At 35.1% G+C, this 19927-nt stretch overlaps 1 protein-coding gene across 2 annotated transcripts; it reads left to right on the top strand.

The window, feature by feature from the left end:
* The first annotated feature begins 863 nt into the window (after window positions 1-863).
* LOC149183703 (glyceraldehyde-3-phosphate dehydrogenase, cytosolic-like) lies at window positions 864-14840 on the top strand. 2 transcript variants are annotated; one of them, XM_089417221.1, is made up of 12 exons: window positions 864-940; window positions 3706-3738; window positions 3852-3952; window positions 5801-5916; window positions 6079-6178; window positions 6643-6789; window positions 6926-6986; window positions 7103-7206; window positions 8273-8415; window positions 8533-8616; window positions 8712-8801; window positions 14556-14840. In XM_089417221.1, exons 1-12 carry the CDS (start codon window positions 922-924, stop codon window positions 14599-14601), a joined length of 1044 nt encoding a protein of 347 aa, XP_089273347.1. In that variant the 5' UTR covers window positions 864-921; the 3' UTR covers window positions 14602-14840. The 2 variants fall into 2 exon arrangements, with proteins under 2 accessions (XP_089273347.1, XP_089273348.1); XM_089417222.1 differs by lacking the exon at window positions 864-940 and adding an exon at window positions 3358-3587.
* The last annotated feature ends 5087 nt before the right edge of the window (window positions 14841-19927 follow it).

Below are 19927 nucleotides of genomic sequence, written 5' to 3'. Positions count from 1 at the left end.
ACAAGCACATTTATGAGGACTAAGAGATGTTCTCCTGCATTATGTTTTTAAAAGTTTTTGACAGTACAATGTCATTTGATACTGATAAGTATCAAAATTGCTTCTCTGATTTTCATACTCAAAATGTTTGTCACTGAGGATAGTACTTTTCTCATGTTCCTGAGTACTGCATTCTTCTTTATCCTTTACTTCACACATTTTCATGGATTATTTTTCTCAATTCAGTTGTTTTTAATCTCTTCTTCATTGGTATTTTCATTTTCGTGAAACATCTTTTCTGAAGGAAATGCCCTAGAGAGTATATGTATCTCAATCCAATTGTTTTTTTATCACCTCTACATTGGTATTTTTATATGCCTGGTTCTCTTTTTTGCGGGAAATGCCCCAAAGGGAATTAGTGGTTGAACTAAGTTGCTCATTTTTTACCACAGTTAGATGTCTGCAATAATGGTATTTTTATATGCCTCATTATCTTTTCTGCAGGAAATGCCCCAAAGGGAAATTAGTGGTTGAACTAAGTTGTTCATTTCTTACCACAATTAGATGTCTGCAATAGTTATGATCTGTAAAATGGAAACAATCTTTCCTACAAAATATGTGGTGTTTGTGAACATTTTTTATGAAGTTACCCTGTTCTCCATTTAGACTGTCTTTTCTGTTTTGCAGCATCTGTTGGAATATAATAATCGAGCAGACCTGGGCCATGAAGAGCGGGAATTGTTGATTGAATATTTGGTAAAAATTTGCTTCTGCTCACCCCCTATTTTTTTGGTTATGTAGATATTTCATATAGGACATGTAGCTTCTCTTATTCTACATATGTTTCGAGCAATTTATTTAATTAATTAGATTTTTGTGCAAAGGAGAGAGGTTACTTCCTTATGGCAGACAGATGAATTGAGACGTCGTAAGCCCACACCTATGGATGAAGCTCGAGCTGGTGAGCGTCAAGGAGACTGTCAGATAGTTTGTTCTTTCATGAATATTAATTGACTTACCTTTCCGCAGGTTTGCACATTGTGGAACAGTCTCTTTGAAAGTTGTGCCTCATTATCTACGTAGAGTTAGTCCTGCCTTAAAAAACGTTGATTTCTTTGGTATTGAACAAATTAGATTGATTCTTCAGATGGAAGCTATCATATTTAATTTGCATGCCATGTAAATTATTGAAAAACTGTTAATAATTTTTTGCTGTTGTATGTTCTTATATTTTTGGGTGAGGCTCTGTTTTCGTTTTGAGGGACTTTAGCTCCATTTTGTTAGCATTCTTGGCTGCAAGTCTTATCTACATCGTTGGTGTGGGTGGTTTGTGTGTTTCGACGTGACATGTCAGTGCTTGGATTTTCCTATAGTTCTCTAAACTCATTCCATTTTGAACTATTTCAAACTCTGATATTCTTGCATTAAATGTATTTCTTTTCACTTACTTATTTCCGTTGCATACATCAATGTATTTTTTAACAAAAATCATGTTTCAACCTCTTACAATTGCTTGGTTTATGTGAGTTTTTAAGTTATCTCATTTATTTATACTTTACAGTAAGGTACTAATATTTCCATCTCATTCATGATCTGAAACAAATTCTTGCCATGTTAACAAAGCTTGGTCAACATAAATATGAAACAAATGAATTATGGCCATGAATTCAAATATGAATCTATTTTCAGTAGGTTATCTTGTTGACTAATGAAAATCCCAAAAAATGTAAAAAGAGTTGTCAAAGTTAATAATTTTTGGTGAGCTCATTTGAGTGAGTTATTGGCTTAACAAAAAGCTCAAATATGAATCTATTTTAAGTAGGTTATCTTGCTTTGTAATGAAACTGCCAAAAATTGTACATGCAATGTCAAAGTTTGCATCAATAACTTTAGTGGATGTTGATGCAGAGGAAATCCAAGTTTATCTCAAGTACGATGCAGAGGAAATCCAAATTTATCTCAAGTAATTTGACATCAGTTTCATACCAACTACAATCTTCTTCTTTAATGTGCATCATATGAAGACGGACTCAGGGTCCTGCACGTAATGCTGATGCAGTTGGAATATTATATAAGTTTTTGAAAAGCTCATTCAATTTGAAAGGCATGTGTAATTTAGCTACCAGAGTTGCAACAATAATAGTTGTTGAAGTCAACGAGGCACAAGGCTTACAAAAGAAGGTGGCACCAAGATTTTCGAAAATCTTTTCACATTATTTTCTTTTCAATAACCATATTATAGATAGGTGTACAAATAAATATTCAATCAAATCATATTTCAAGTATTTGAAAAGGCCAATTATACTAAATTTTCATAAAAAGACCATTGGTTGCAGTGGGATGTATTTGCTGAAAGGACATAATACATCATTACTTAATAATAATAAAATAATAAAATTGAAAGGACATAATATCTTATTACTTAATGATAATAAAATACCTTTCATAATACCTCATTACTTAATAATAATAAAATACCTTTCATAATACCTCATTACTTAATAATAATAAAATGATAAAATTGAAAGGACATAATATCTTATTACTTAATAATAATAAAATACCTTTCATGATACCTCATTACTTAATAATAATAAAATAATAAAAAGTAATAATAAAACTGAAAGGACATAATACCTCATTACTTAATAATAATAAAATTGAAAGGACATAGTATCTTATTACTTAATAATAATATAATAATAAAATAATAAAATTTTCAGCGGAGTTAATATTCAATTTCCCATGTGTATGTATCCACATTACAGGCATCCACATCAAAATATTTTTTTTTTAACTTCAACTATATGTAGTAAAAACTAAGACTTCTAAATATTTCCTTGTAACATCTATAACATCTTTGGTAGCCTTGTTGAATGTCCCACACTTTCACCTCGAAAGGTGAGTCACGGCGATCTTTGAAAATGACCTATTGAGCTAAAAACTTCAAAATCATTACAACAATGCATTTTACTTTTTTAAAAATTTAATATATTAATTAAAAAAATAAGTAAATAAAAAATGAGTTGTCTATAATGTGATTTTTTGGAGATTCACGGAATTCGGTAGAAGAAATTGAAGTTAAATCTTGATTTGTTGCACTTAAAATGGTTTTTTAACTGCATATTTGGATTCAGCATCCTGAAAAACCTCTGGGCCCTTTGATTGTGCAGAAACTAGCTATCAAACTTGCGATTCCAATAAATTGCTGCCGGATTTTGACCAGAAAAACCCACGAGAAAAACTTCCAAAAAATCACATTACAGACAACTACAATAAAAAATAGCAATCATATGTTTTTTCTCGCCCAAATCATACTTTTGACACGTCATCGATAACAAAGCCATATTCCGCGCCAGCGCAGACAGACAGCAACCGTTGTGCAAAGTCTACCATTACCATCCCTGGGGTAATTGACGGACGCTGGTAATGCTGTAAAGAGGGTTCGATATCTCGAAAACCCAGCAATTCCCTTGTCAGGGAAGACTAAAATATTTCTATATAAGTACCTCTGTGTTCCTCTCTTCTATTCATATTACATCTGCACTTCTCCTGTATCTTGTTTCTTGAAAAATATTTCAGCTCCCAAGCTTTGTATCTTACAATGGGTGAGTGCCTTGATTGGCTCTGCGATGTTATATTTTCTTTGCTTCTTGTCTTTTTTCATTCCTTTTGATCTTTAAATGTGTTTCTTTTCCCTGTTTGTGGCGGTTTCGTTATGTGCAGGTTCTACTGGAAAGATCAAGATTGGAATCAACGGTAAGTACTGGATAGAGATTTGACCGGCGTTTCTGTGTTTGCGGTTTTCCCTGTTTTCGTCCCTGTTTCAGAATGATTTTTTGGCGATTTACGGTGGATTTTTCGCTGTGTAGGTTTTGGCCGAATTGGAAGGCTCGTCGCCCGTGTGGCTCTGATTCGCGACGATATCGAGCTCGTGGCGGTGAATGACCCGTTCATTTCCACCGATTATATGGTTCGTATGCTGGTTGTGGTCTCGCGACTTTGTTGAAGCATTTGGACATGCATTTGGAGCTTTGCGCATGGCCTGGGCTTACCTTTGTTTTGAAAATTTTTGAGGGATTTATTTGTCGAATCGGTTGATTTTAGAGCTGAATTTGGAAGATAAAATAGGTTGGAAAATAATAATCCCAATCATCGCAATAAACAGTCTGTCTATGCTTGAAGATAGAAGGACTTAAGCCAGACCCGAAACATTGAGAAACTCAACGAAGATATTTAAAGAAGTTATTTACTTTGGTAAACAGATATGGGCAAGCATTCATTCAACACCCTTTGACCACACTCCAGAAACACACTCAACAACAACATTACATTAATTATTTTGCTCTGTCATGAATTAAATGTAAAATTGTATGTTGAGTTAAATATGAATGTAAAAGTTATTTTGATAGCAAAGTAAAGAGGTTAGAGAGAGTAAGAGGTAAGAAAAAGAGAGCAAGTTTCTCTGGAGAAAATGGAGCAATTTTGATAGCAAAGTAAAGAGGTTAGAGAAAGTAAGAAGTAAGAAAAAGAGAGCAAGTTTCTCTGGAGAAAATGGTGGAGCAATTTTTGGTGAGCCCGTAAAAACAACAGTGACTCTGTTTCACTGTGTGTTATTCCGCTTAAGTTTAAATCACTGTAAAACTCTATTTTACTTTGTAAATGACACACTGTAAAACTCTATTTTACTTTGAAAATGTTAAATTCTTATTTAGTTTTATTTTGAAAATGTAAAACTCTTATTTTACTTTGAAAATGTATTTTCATGTTTAAGAAATGAATACTAAATTTTAATATAATGCTCCAAACCAATCTTAATCTTGTTATTTTTGTTGTGAATATTCATAAAGTTTTGTTGTGAATATTCATAAAGTCTCTAAATAGCGTCAGGTGCATGAAAGTTGCTGCCGGAAGTCGCGCAAACCGAGTTCCGCGAAAGTCGCTTCGCCAAAGCCATAACTCTCTACCTCTCCCCTCCTCTACACGAAAATCAAATTTCATAAATTTTTTCTAAAAAATACTACTATTTAAGCATTTTATTAATAAAACAGAGTAATCCTATTTATCTAGTTCCTTTTATGGCGGTTTACGAGTTTGCAGGTAAAGATTGCACCGTTGAAACTCTTAGTTACAGCAAACGCATATTTTAGCCGTTGGCCTGTGAGTCTTTTGAGTTTGATATTAATAAAAGATTTCTGCTGAAGCTCTAGATGACATTTAGCGGACAGCTTTTTAGATTCAGGGAAAATTGGCACAAAATCAATCAGGGGAATTACCGATCTTTAAAATTTTGAATAGGTCGATACTGTTGTCTTCCTGGATCATATGCTAGGAATTAGACCGTGTTTTAAAATATTGGTTTTGAAGCCAGAACATGTTATCAGGGATTGATTTCCTCTCTTTCAATCCTGCCCGATGGTTATACAGGATATCTTTTAAGAATATTTGAGGTTCGTTTGCATAGTAAATACGTTATTCTTTGGCAAAGTCTCACTGTCAATTAAATTAGCAACTTTTTTAATTTGAGCCACTTTTCATGCGTTTTTAAGTAAGGAACAAAAATAAGGGAAAATTAGGAGTATTTGTACAGCATTCTGCTGCTAATTTTTGATCGGCTAAATAAAGATTGGTTTTTTTCTTTTTTCCTATGCACGAGGAAAGATATGTGGTCTTTTTTGTTCCTCGATTTATCCTCAACAGCATTTAAGTTTGATCGAGAATGAAGTTTGAAGTTTTTATTAACTCATTTGATTGTTTTATTCCACCATATTTTACTGATTCAAGAACTGTACTAATTTCCGTGTACCTGTTAATTTTTCAGAGTTATATGTTCAAGTATGACAGTGTCCACGGCAAATGGAAGCATCATGAAGTCAAAGTCAAAGACTCGAAAACTTTACTATTTGGAGAAAAATCCGTGGCCGTTTTCGGTTGCAGGTAATACACTTTTTATGGCCATGAATGAAAAGTTTCTTAGGTCAATTACTTCTTGGGTTTAAGTATGAACAGAGAACTCGATGCATGCTGAAGTTCATGCTGAAGTTCTTTCTTCTACTTTTTTGGGGTCAAACTTTTAACATTTTGGTGTGAATGCTATAGAAATCCTGAGGAAATACCGTGGGGCGAGGTTGGCGCAGAGTATGTGGTTGAATCCACTGGTGTCTTCACCGACAAAGAGAAAGCAGCTGCCCACTTGAAGGTTTGAATATTTCCATTCCATAGTTCAATCATTATTATTGATCTTCTTTCTTTCAAAGATTATCTGGTATCATATTCCCTAAAATTACAATGAACCCAAAAAATGATAAATGATTGCCGAACTAGAGGGTTGTCAAACATAATACCTCTCCCTACGTGAACAAGGAGAGTTAGCATGTTTGCTTTGGCTCTATCTCAATCTATAAAATTGACATTCCTGACATTCTTGGTTTATATCTGCATAGCCAACTGTATTCTAAGTTGAAATATCTCCCGAAGTGAACGGGGCAGTCTCCTCGTGAAATGTTGCGTAGATATCTATGAATTTTTATTTGTGTATAGAAAAATATTCGAGTGGCTATGGACATATCTAATTCTGATAACTTTCAGACAGCATAAAATGCAATGATCACAATTTACAATTTGAACTCCGTAAGATAAGATTTCTTTGTTGATCTTTAACAGGCAGGTGCTAAAAAGGTAGTTATCTCGGCTCCCAGCAAGGATGCCCCCATGTTCGTTGTTGGGGTTAATGAGCACCAATACAAATCTGATTTGAACATCGTTTCAAATGCAGGCTGTACTACTAACTGCTTGGCCCCTTTGGCTAAGGTTCGCAATGATACTTTCGCTGACAGTTATAACAGTTTTAATTATCTAGGTGTATTTACTTGAGAAAAACACATCTTGTTTGGGAAGAACTTATGCTTATGTTAAAAATAAAAGAGAAACTCTTTGCTTCTGGCAGGTGATCAATGACAAGTTTGGCATTGTTGAGGGTCTTATGACAACCGTGCATTCCATCACAGGTACGCTTGTTATCTGAACAAAGCTCTTATCTCTTTTGATCTAGGATTATGCCCTTGAAATTTATTTTTTCAAGGCATCTACAAGTTGCATTGATCTGTATTTCATATGTAAACAGCAACACAGAAGACGGTTGATGGACCGTCAAACAAGGGCAAGGGCTGGCGAGGTGGCAGAGGAGCTGGTTTCAACATTATCCCTAGCAGTACAGGAGCAGCTATGGTAGGAATCAGTGACTTATCAATGTTCACTAACAACATTTAGAACCCTCATTAACATCTTGCTTGGTGATTCCTATTTGCATAAACAGTTTATATGGTTAGTCCTGTTATTCATTTTTCACACAAAATTCATTTGTTTCTTTCGTCTTAACTGAAAACATTACTAATCAAATTTGGCTTAAAGGAAAAAGGCCTAAGTTTGTCTAGACGTATCCCTGAGAGTACTCATATATCATCCCTTCTTGAGAACTCACGACTGGGACCTTACCTGGAACAATATTGGTATGGCCAGGATCTTACCTGAGCAACAATCAGTATCACCATCACCTTACCGTGCCTAGTGACAAAATATAGCTTGTTACCCTTACTTTCACACTGTTATCAAAGCTAACTGTTGTTGGAAAACTACTGCTCAGCTTGTTTGTTTCTTTCCACCAGTGTTAATTCATGCTTACGGTTGTACTCTACGAGAGCACACAGGAGTGTACATAGCAATCTGCTAACCTTGACGCTAGGGCCATTGAATCCCCACAGCTAAGGCTATTCGTCAGATGATATTAGCAGGCTCTGTTTTGGGTACGTACTTAGTGCCATTTATCATAGTAAAAGCAACTACACAGTTGCTTTGACATTGGTTCCCATTTGAGTCGTACTATTTTAAAAACTAATTTTGGCATATTGAATCCCCATAGCTAAGGCTATTCGTCAGATGATATTAGCAGGCTCTGTTTTGGGTACTTCCTTAGTGCCATTTATCATAGTAAGAGCAACTACACAGTTTCTTTGACATTGGTTGCCATTAGGGTTGTACTATTTTTAAAACTAATTTTCGCATTTTAGCGCATCGTTCATGGTGAATGGGCTTTATTTATCTCTTCATTGGATTTCTTTGGAGGCATGCTACTGGCTGGACTTACGCAGTTTGGTTCACTCTAATTAATTGTCAATTGGTTCACTCTCTAATTAATTGTCTTCTGCACATTTGCTTTATAATTTTGATAATATGGATCTCATGCAGCTTGTCTCTTATGATCTCACTAACACTTCCTGTGACTGTATTATTGAAGGCTGTTGGCAAGGTTTTACCAACCCTCAATGGAAAGTTGACTGGAATGTCCTTCCGAGTACCCACACCAGATGTTTCAGTTCTTGATTTGACTATTAGACTTGAGAAGTCTGCTACTTATGATGAGATTAAGGCGGCCATCAAGTAAGTTGTCCCTCTTATCCCCTGAGAGGAGGAAGGATATAAACAATCTCTGACAGGAATAAGGCTCGAGGTTGTGTATTTAATTCTAACTATATTATGGTACATATCATTTTATAGGGCAGAATCTGAAGGAAATTTGAAAGGAATTCTTGGTTACACAGAAGATGCTGTGGTATCTACAGATTTCATTGGGGACAGTCGGTATGTTGCGAATCTGTCTGTTATCCTATTTGTTTATTTTTTACTCTTGCTATGCATTAGTTGTGATATTGACTGTAACTTGCTTATTGTTGTAGATCAAGCATATTTGACGCGCAGGCAGGGATAGCCTTGAATGACAACTTTGTGAAATTAGTATCATGGTTTGACAACGAGTGGGGTTACAGGTGAGAATTGAAACACCTGTAAATTGTTAAGTGTGAAGCCAAATTCATGAATCACATGCAGGATTCTAGATCCTTCTACACCGCCATTAGTTTCTAGATCTCCAGGATTCTAGATCCTTCTACACCACCATTAGTTTCTAGATCTCCATCTGAATCACATACATGATTCTAGATCCTTCTTCTGCCTCTATAAATTTGTAATTTCTCTGGCCAGGGATTGCAAGCCAAGGCCCAAGCCTGTTATGTAATGTTAAGTGATTTCTATTCTCCAGTGATTGTTTTATCTATTCTGCTGTTTCTGACTGAGTAATCTTGTTGTTTCTCCATTTGTTTGTCTCTGTGAATTATTCTCTGCTATTTCCGTCTAAGTCTCTGAGTATAAATCTGTTGTGTGTTATGTATGCTCTGTTTTAACAACTGGTATCAGAGCTAAGGTCGAATATCCACTGTGCAAACTGCTTAGTGCCATCGCCTTACTCTGGCAGTGTTCGTTAAAACGTTCGCTGTTACCTCTGGAGTTGTTGAAGGATCTGTCCAAGAAATAGATGAGGAACGCTGGAACTAAAAAACCGTTGTTGCAAGAAAAACAAGGTTGTGGGCCTATGTTGAAACGTGTTGCTGGAGTTTGAAACGTGGAGATCCGTGGAGATTGGAGTTGAAACGTGGTGTTCGTAAGTTTTTTTCACATCAAGCTTGCACGTATACATCAAGTTTTTTTTCAAACTAACATATGTATGTGTGAAATGTGAAAAGGTTAAAACTTATAATGTTTTTTATATTTATTATGAAACATATATAATTATATGTTGGAATTTTGAAAAGTATATTTTAAAAGGAGCAGGAATTTTGAAAAGAGTATTTTAAAAGGAGGAAGGTCATTATTACTAAATTTTAAAGAGTAATAATTGAAGTTTTATTTTTAAGTGGAGTTTTTGTGTTTTGGGGCGTGAATTTGATTGAAAATGGATATAGCAGTTACACATATGGAGAAGTTAAGCGGGGTTAATTTTTCCCTATGGAAATCACAGATGGAGGATATACTGATTTTGAAGGATCAATATCTGCGGATTGAGAGCACAACAAAGAAACCCTCATCGATGACAAATGAAGAGTGGAATAAGCTAGATAGAAAGGCGATTGCAACAATCTGCCAATATTTAGCAAAGAATGTTTATTTCGATGTGTCCAGAGAAAAGACGGCAGAAAGATTATGGAAGAAGCTCCATGATCTATATGAGAAGAACACGGCATCAAACAAAGTGTTCTTGATGAAGAAGCTTTATAATCTCAAGATGAAAGAGGGTGCTTCAGTTGTTGAGCACTTGAATGCATTTAATATTATTACGAATCAACTTGCCTCTATTAAAATCATTTTAGGTGATGAAATTAGAGCCATTTTGCTAATGTGTTCTATGCCAGACAGCTGGGAAAATTTAATTGTAGCTATGAGCACCTCAGCAATTACAGGGACCTTGAAGTTTGATGATGTCAGCAACAGTTTAATGAATAAGGAGTTGCGACGCAATTCAATTGCGGAAAACTAGGTAGGAGAGGCTCTAGCTCTAGCTGATCGTGGTAGGAGAATGGATCGAGGCCGGCAAGGGCAATCAAGATCGAGAGGCTGATCAAAATCAAGGAGAAGTAGGATCATCTGCTTTCATTATGGCAAACCCGGGCACATGAAGAAAGAATGTTGATTCTGGAAGAAAGGATAAAAGGATCAGAGACCGTCCAGTACAAATCACAAGTCATCCAGCGCAAATGAAGGTGAGACTACTACTGTAGCCACAAATGGTGATGTGTTTACTGTTTCAGTAGAGGATGCATGTGTATATACATCTAGTAGTTCTTTGATTGGATCCTTGACTCTAGGGCATCTCACCATGTAACCCCATGCAAAGATAGTTTTGTTTCATATAATCCTGGAGATTATGGTAGAGTGCATTTGGGGAATAATAATTTTTGCAGTATTGTTGGAGTGGGAGATGTCTAGATCAAGATGAAAGATGGACAAAAAATATTGTTGAAACATGTTAGGCATGTGCCAGGAATACGCATGAGTTTAATCTCTATGGGACCACTAGATGATGAAGGCTATTCCACAAGCTTTGGAAAAGGAGGTTGGAAAATTAGCAAAGGAGCATTGATCGTGGCTAAAGGACCCAAGACAATAATATTATACACATTGAAGACACTGATAGGAAAATCAGATTTGGCTACTGTCACAAAAGAAGGAAATTCAACAGATCTGTGGCATAAGCGTTTGGGTCACATGAGCGAGAAGGGCTTAAAAATCCTTGTTGGTAGAGATTTATTGCCAAGTTTGAAATCCTACAATCTTGATCTTTGTGAGCATTGTATATATGGTAGGCAAAGACAGGTTTCATTCCTTAGAGGTGGCCATGACAGAAAGAAAAATGTGTTAGAATTGGTACACTCAAATGTGTTTGGGCCTGTTAACATCAAATCATTAGGAGGAGCATCATGTTTTGTAACATTTATAGATGATGCATCCAGGAAGGTTTGGGAATATCCTAGGAAAAGTAAAAGTGAAGTGTTAACTTTGGAAATTATCAAAAATTCCATGTTGTTGTTGAAAGAGAGACTAACAAATTGCTTAAGTGTTTAAGAACAGATAATGGTGGAGAATATTGCTCAAATTCATTTAAGGAATATTGTAACAAGTTTGGCATAAAGCATGAGAAGACTGTGCCTGGTACTCCTCAACAAAATGGTGTCGCAAGAAGGATGAATCGCACCATTATGGGAAAGGTGCGAAGTATGTTGTCTAATTCTGGTTTGGAGAAGAATTTTTGGGCTGAAGCAGTCAGGACCGCTTGCTACCTCATACATAGATCTCCAACTACAGCCTTGGATGGTAGTATCCCTGAAGAAGTTTGAACTGGTAAGAAGTTGAATTATCTCACTTGAAATTTTTTGGATGTGAATCATTTGTACATATTCCCAAAGAAAATAGAACTAAGCTAGATGATAAATCTATGAAATGCATATTTTTAGGATATGCGGATGAAGAGTTTGGTTATCGTCTATGGGATCTAGTCAAACATAAAATTATTAGAAGCATGAATGTTATATTTAATGAGTCAGAAATATAAGGTGAGTTGGAGGTCAAAAAGGTTACTGACAGGTTGAAGAGCAGCAAGAAAACATCCCACCAATGCAAGAAAATGAACAACAAATTCAGGAGCATCAAGAATAACAAGTGGAAAATGATGAACAAGAAGAAGAAGGGTTCTTGCAGGAACCCTTACATGAGATTCAACCTGATAATGCACCACCAAAATTGGTTCACAGATCTTCTAGGCCTCATAAGCCTTCACAAAGGTATCCTCCTTCAAACTATATTTTGTTGACTGATGAAGGTGAACCTAATTGTTTTCAAGAAGCCTGTAAAGTTGAGAACAATGAAGAATGGAAGAAAGCAATGGAAGAAGAAATGAACTCTTTGCTGGAAAATAAAACTTGGGAGTTGGTAAACCTCCCAAAAGGTAGAAAGGATCTACAAAACAAATGGGTTTACAAGATTAAGCATGAAGGTGACGAAAAGAAGGAGAGGTATAAAGCAAGGCTAGTGGTGAAAGGTTTTGCCCAAAAAGAAGGTATTGACTTCACTGAAATTTTCTCACCTGTTGTTAAAATGTCATCCATTAGAGTCATTCTTGGTCTAGTTGCTACTTTAGACTTAGAATGTGAACAGTTAGATGTAAAAACTGCTTTCCTTCATGGTGAATTGGAGGAAGAAATTTATATGGAGCAGCCAGAAGGCTTCATAGAAAAAGGCAAAGAAGGCCTTGTTTGTAGGTTGAAGAAGAGTCTCTATGGGTTGAAACAGGCACCTCGACAATGGTACAAGAAATTTGATTCATTCATGTTGGAACATGGTTTTTAGAGGTTGGAAGTTGACCATTGTGTCTATATCAAGAGGTATGATTAAGGAAAGTATATCATATTATTGTTATATGTGGATGACATGTTGATTGTTGGGCATGATAAGAATACGATCAATAGGTTGAAGAAAAATTTGGGTAGCAAATTTGCAATGAAGGATTTGGGACTAGCACAATAGATATTGGGCATGCGGATTATGCGTGACAGGAAAAACAAAAGGTTGTGGCTGTCACAAGAAAAATATATCAAGAAGGTGCTTGACAGGTTTAATATGAAGGATGCCAAGCCAGTTGGTACACCCCTTGCAGCCCACTTCAAGCTGAGTACTGAATTATGTCCTAGTGATGACAAGGAGAAAGAAGAGATCAGCAAGATTCATTATGCTTCAGCAGTTGGCTGTTTGATGTATGCCATGGTATGCACACGACCAGACATTGCATATTCAATGGGAGTAGTGAGTAGGTTCCTTGCCAATCCAGGAAAACAACATTGGAAATCAGTAAAATGGATTTTGAGGTATATCAAGGGTACTAGTCATTATTGTTTATGTTTTGGTCATGATGAGACTATGTTTGAATGATTTACAGATGTGGATATGGCTAGAGATATGGACACCAGAAAGCCCACTATAGGGTATTTGTATACATTTGCAGGTGCAACAGTATCTTGGGTGTCAAGGCTACAAAAAATAGTAGCCCTCTCTACAACAGAAGCATAGTACATAGCTGCAACAGAAGCTTGTAAAGAGATGTTGTGGATGCAACAATTCCTAGGAGAAATAGGAATAAAGCAGGACAAGTATGTGTTATATTGTGATAGTCAGAGTGCCATTCACTTGACGAAAAACCAAACATTTCATTCAAAAACCAAGCACATTGACTTAAGGTACCATTGGATCCGGCATGTGTTGGAGGAAGAACAGTTATCCTTGGAAAAGATCCATATAGATAGGAACCCTGCTGATATGCTCACTAAGATTCTACCACGAAATAAACATGAGTTATGTAGAGGCATGGTAGGACTCGGTGTGACTTGATGAATCTTATTTGGCTTTAAGTGGGAGAATGTTAAGTGTGAAGCCAAATTCATGAATCACATGCAAGATTCTAGATCCTTCTACACCGCCATTAGTTTCTAGATCTCCATTTGAATCACATACAAGATTCTAGATCCTTCTTTTTCCTCTATAAATTTTTAATTTCTCTGGCCAGGGATTGCAAGCCAAGGACCAAGCCTGTTATGCAATACTAAGTGATTTTTGTTCTCTAGTGATTGTTTTATCTATTCCGCTATTTCTGATTGAGTAATCTTGTTGTTTCTCCATTTGTCTGTCTCCGTGAATTATTTTATGTTATTGTTGTCTAAGTCTCTGCTATTGTTGGGAATGGAATAATCCAACGCTCCCCGTTAATGGCAGTGTAAAAGGATAATCCAACGCCCCCGTGTGTTTCGTGGCTCCGTTAACTCTAGCGATGTGTCTGTTTACTAACACCCGCGGGTTTTGGTGTAACGACAATCGTGACTCCAATAAATGGTATCAAAGCCAAAGGTCTTGAGTTCGAAACACACCTGTCTCGTGTTGGGGGGAGGAGATCGTTGGGAATTGGATAATCCAACGCTCCCCGTTAATGGCGGTGTAGAAGGATAATCAAATGCCCCCATGTGTTTCGTGGATCCGTTAACTCTAGCGATGTGTTTGTTTACTAACACTTGCGGGTTTTGGTGTAACGACAATCGTGACTCCAACATAAATTTCAAGTATGTTAAATGAATCTCATAATTTTCAACAGTATTACTGCAATGCTTATGATATTAATTTTGTCCCTTTGATTCTTTGTTTTGCAGTTCACGAGTGGTAGATCTGATTGTACATATGGCCGCTACACAATAAGTTATGATAGCTCTTCATAGTCCATGTCTTGGACTCTCTTCTTTAGAGAGATTTTATGGAGTTTAGCGATTCTGGTTCTTAGAGGATTATCTGCATTTGAATAAAAATAAAGAACTTGCAAAAATTATATCATTGCATGTAAAGAAACGCATGCCTTCCATGACATTATTGCATGGATAAGAATGTGTTTTAAATTTTTGGCAAATAAAATTCAAGATATATGAATGAGCTTTCTCTTATTTGGTGTGTGGTTCATGTAAATGAAATAAAAATTGTTAGTTTTGTTTGTTTGCATTATTTACATATACAATCCAATTGTTATGTGGTTGGGAATATAAGTTTCAAATATAATTCTTGTTTGCATTAGTTACATATCTAATCCAATTGTTATGTGGTTGGGAATATAAGTTTGATATATAATTCCATTGTTATATGGATGGGAATATTTGATTATTTATCCAACATGGACAAGATTATTAGTTGCTCTATCTCAAATTTCTGGCAAATAAAATTGAGGATATATGAATGGGCTTTCTCTTATTTGGCGTGGTTCATGTAAATGAAAAAAAATTGTTAGTTTTTTTTGTTTGCATTATTTACATATACAATCCAATTGTTATGTGGTTGGGAATATAAGTTCCAAATATAATTCTTGTTTGCATTAGTTACATATCTAATCCAATTGTTATGTGGTTGGGAATATAAGTTTCAAATATAATTCTTGTTTGTATTAGTTATATATCTAATTCAATTGTTATTTGTTGGGAATATAAGTTTGATATCTAATTCCATTGTTATATGGATGGGAATATTTGATTATTTATCCAACACGGACAAGATTATTAGTTGACCTGTCTTTCTCATTTTGGAACCTTTGGAAGTTGATTTTGTTTGTTTCCATTAATTTGATATATAATCCAACCATTATATAGAATTTTAGTTCCATATATAATTCATGTTGTGTGAATAAGAATATTGATTATTTATCCAAATTGTTGAGTAGACCGGGACAAGATTATTAGTTACTCTGTTTATCTTATTTCTTATTTGGAAATTGATCATGAATCTGGATAGCTGACTTCTGTAAAAGGGACAGCGCAAATTGTGTATATTGTGTGGTGTTGTGGGTACATAATTTGAAGGGGACAATGTAAATTGTGTTTATTGTACATATTTTGAAGGTGACAGTGCAAATTGTGTTTATTTGTGTTTACATATTTTGAAGGTGACAGTGAAAATTGTGTTTATTTGTGTTTACATATTTTGAAGGTGTAGATTGTACATATTTTGAAGGGGACAATGCAAATTGTGTTTATTGTGTTCATTTGTGTTTACATATTTTGAAGGCGCAGATTGTACATATTTGGAAGGGGATTGTGCAAATTGTGTTTCTTGTGTGGGGTTGTAGGTACATATTTTGAAGATGTGAGGGGATTGTGGTTACATGCCAATTGTGTTGTGAAGATGTGTGGGGATTGTGGTTACATGTTAATTGTGTTGTATTTTTTGTGTGGGTTGTGGTTACCTATTTTGAAGATATATGAAGATGTGTGGGGATTGTGGTTACATGCTAATTGTGTTGTATTTCTTGTGCAGGGTTGTGGTTACCTATTTTGAAGATATATGAAGATGTGTGGGGATTGTGGTTACATGCCAATTGTGTTGTATTTCTTGTGTGGGGTTGTGGTTACCTATTTTGAAGATATATGAAATGTGCGTGGGGATTGTGGTTACATGCCAATTGTGTTGTATTTCTTGTGTGGGGTTGTGGTTACCTATATGTAAGATATATGTGGGGTTGTGGTCATATATTTTGAAATTATATATTCGAAAGATTTAACAATGTGTAATGGAAGTTTTTGGATTTTTTTTTTTTAATTAATTAATTAATTAATTAATTTTTTTTGTGAGAGATGGTAGGGTAATCCAAAAATGTCCATAGCTTTGGTGATGGAGGTAACCTCATAATTTAGATTTTTAGTTTACTGTCTTTGGTTAAGATAAATGGAACTGAATTAAAGATTTTATTTCTATGATAGATAAATCAAGCATGAATTTTATATCAACCTAAATCAAACTTGAAAGGGTCTTTATTCTCTTTTATAGAGAAGAACCTTGATTCGAAGCCTGAATTATTCGAACAAAAAGTGTTCAAACAAATGGAGCTTATTTAAAGATTTTATTTCTATGATAGATAAATCAAGCATGAACTTTATATCAACATAAATCAAGCATGAACATTATATCAACGTAAACCAAGCATGATTTTTATATCAACATAAATCAAGCATGCATTTGTGTTCAAACAAATGGAGCTTAATTAAAGATTTTATTTCTATGATAGATAAATCAAGCATGAACTTTATATCAACATAAATCAAGCATGAATTTTATATCAACATAAATCAAGCATGCATTTTATATCAACATAAATCAAACCTAAATGAATTTTATATCAACATAAATCCAGAATGCATTTTATATCAACATAAATCAAGAATGCATTTTATATCAACATAAATCAAATGTGAAAGGTTATTTATTCTTTTACAGAGAAGAACCTTGATTTGAAGCTTGAATTATTCCAACAAAAGGTGTTCAAACGTAGTATTCATTTGAGATGAAACAAATCTTGAGCAACATGAATGTAAATAAATTAACATGAACTCCCGAGTATAGATTATGTCAAGAAAGGTCTATTTTTCAACTTAAATAAATTAAAATAAACCAAACTTAGATCCAAACAACATATGAAGTATGCGAGGAAAAGAAGTGTTATAGCTTTAGGATTATTGTTACACGCTGAAAAGTGTAATTAATATGTTTTATTTAAAAGAAAATATAAATGCTTTATTTTAGTTTTTTTTTTGTGCTGAAGTTTCAAGGCATGAGTGCACTAACAGAAAGATTTCAAAGCTTTTCATAAAAGCTATTCCATTATAGTTTTTATCTACCAATATAGATTGGTGGTTTAGAGGTAATGGGTTTGCTTGGTGTGGGTAATGTTGTGAGATCCAATATCCACAACATAAGCATCATTAGAGATGCTATGCTTTACCTACGTAAGCATACTTATTAGAATTAGAGATGAAGCTATGCTCCACTTAAACTTCTTTAACATTATGAATTTATTGTGAATTTTTTAACAAATAGATGAAGTTATGCTCCATTTAAACTTTTTCAACATTATGAGTTTCTACGAACAGGTGAGTGAGTGTTCTCCTAGAATGTAGTTGTAGACCTTTCATTACTTAATTGAGCCCTTTGATAGAATTTGATGCTTTGGTGGCCTTGGATGACTCAAATAGGGATTGGTCCATGGCATGGTGGGAAGGAGAAGATGATTGGAGGGCAAAGGATAAGGGGAGATAGTTGAAGGCAAAGGGGAAGATAGGGGGTGAGAAGATCCACTCACAATGAGATGGCACTGGAGGTTGATGACAAATGAAGAGGGAGTGATCCAACAAAACACCAAAAGAGTGTTTGAGAGCCCATGGGAGAGTGGAAAGCAAAGAAAGGTTAATTTGGGAGTGAAACCTCGTTAGAATTTTCCTTATAGAGCCTAGGATTAGGGGAGATAGTTGAAGGCAAGGGGGAAGATAGGGGTTGAGAAGATCCACTCACAATGAGATGGCAATGGTGGTTGATGACAAATGAGGAGGGAGTGATCCAACAAAACACCAAAAGAGTGTTTGAGAGCCCATGGGAGAGTGGAAAGAAAAGAAAGGTTAGTCGGGGAGTCAAATATTGATTAATGATAAAGTTATTATTTGCATCATTTATAGTTGGCAGTGACATTTGAGGCCTTGCATAAAGGAGCAAAGGCCTTTGGAATAAACTAGCCTAAGAATGAGGTAATCCAAATTACTAAATGTGTATCCTTAGTTGATGGGAATTCCATGTACATGCCCAAAGAGGTTGGTGAATGGAAGTTAACATGGTCATAAGGGTTGTCAGGGGAGGGTCCCTATTGTGGAAGAATTAAAGTAATAATGTTATTGAGAAATTTATTAAATAAAAATTATATTTATTTACATTTTTATCATATTTTTTTTTTTTTTTTATCTAGTTCTCATGGCTTTCAAAGCAAAACTTTATAACTTACGTAATGATGAGCTTAGTTTCCACTAGATTCGTATGCTTTATGTTTATCAATGTTCATAGTCTAGTTTCCACATAGACAAACTAGAACTCATCAAAGAATCTAGCTAGAGAAGTATTATACATAATCAACAATATAATATAAATATCTTGGTCATCACCAAAATGGTTGGTGGGAACGCCATTTACGCACTCAAAGAGGTTGGAGAATGTCAGTTAACATGGTCACAAGGGTTGTGGGAGGATCCTTATTGTGGAAGAATTAAAGTAATAATGTTATATTGAGAAATGTATTAATTTTTTTTTCATATTATTTTCATTCATATTATTTACTATGTTTATCTACTTCTCATGGCTTTCAAATCTAAGTTTTATAGCTTATGTAATGACAAGCCTAGTTTCCACCAGCTTCGTATGCTTATATTTATTACTGTTCATAGTAATAATCAACACATTCAACAATATAATATAAACATATTGAGCTAACATCTATTGAGTAACATTCTGGGAAATAACATTAAGGGAATAACATTTGGGCTGAGGTGGCATACTTGTGAAATCAGTAACTTGTTCCATTAGAGCATGGAGAATGTGCGGACCCACCGACGGGTCAACCCTGGAGCAAATGTTAAGTGCACAATAGCAAAAGGGTAGGTAAGAAAGCCTGGGAGTGGCAAAGATTGGTGGTAGATAATAGTCCGTTGTGTGGTACTCAAACCCATGAACATGTGGCAACTAGTAAGCAATTGCCTAGTAGTGTCAGGAGGCTAGCTAGGTCAGTATAACCACGTGGTCACCACATGGCCAAGTTGGTGATGTGGTGTTTTTTAAATGTGTAAAAAATTCAATGGTTGCATCTTTGGATCCAGAGTTCGGATTAAAGTAAAATTTTATATCATTGAAATTGTCTTGATGAGATGAACGTGATGGTGATATTGAACTAAGGTGTGAAGTAATTTGATGAGATCAAAATTTTTAGACCCCATTTCCATAATGACACCTTGGATCTTGGCTCAACATGGTAACCATCTCCTCTTAACTTGCATTTTGGTAAAAATTATGAGGGGGTGTGTTACAAAGTTGGTATCATAATTTTTTCATTTACAATTCAGAAAATAAAGAAAAATTGAAAATACAACTTTAAATTTTGCCCAATCTTAGACCTTTTGTAGCTAGCATTACTTACAACAGCCACCCCCAAGCTAGATCTGCGATCTAAGGGGAA

Source organism: Pinus tabuliformis, chromosome 3_2 (genome assembly GCF_031772625.1).
Source record: "Pinus tabuliformis cultivar Carrire ecotype Pingquan chromosome 3_2, CPIR1, whole genome shotgun sequence".
Lineage (NCBI taxonomy): Eukaryota > Viridiplantae > Streptophyta > Pinopsida > Pinales > Pinaceae > Pinus > Pinus tabuliformis.
Note: the sequence above shows the minus strand (reverse complement) of the source record. Positions and strands in the feature narration are given on the sequence as shown.

What these genes read in the sequence shown, in the direction of transcription:
- LOC149183703 (XM_089417221.1), top strand. An exon ending in AACCGTGCATTCCATCACAG is followed by an intron (nt 6,987 to 7,102) that starts GTACGCTTGTTA and finishes ATATGTAAACAG; the next exon opens with CAACACAGAAGACGGTTGAT. An exon ending in GCAGTACAGGAGCAGCTATG is followed by an intron (nt 7,207 to 8,272) that starts GTAGGAATCAGT and finishes GTATTATTGAAG; the next exon opens with GCTGTTGGCAAGGTTTTACC.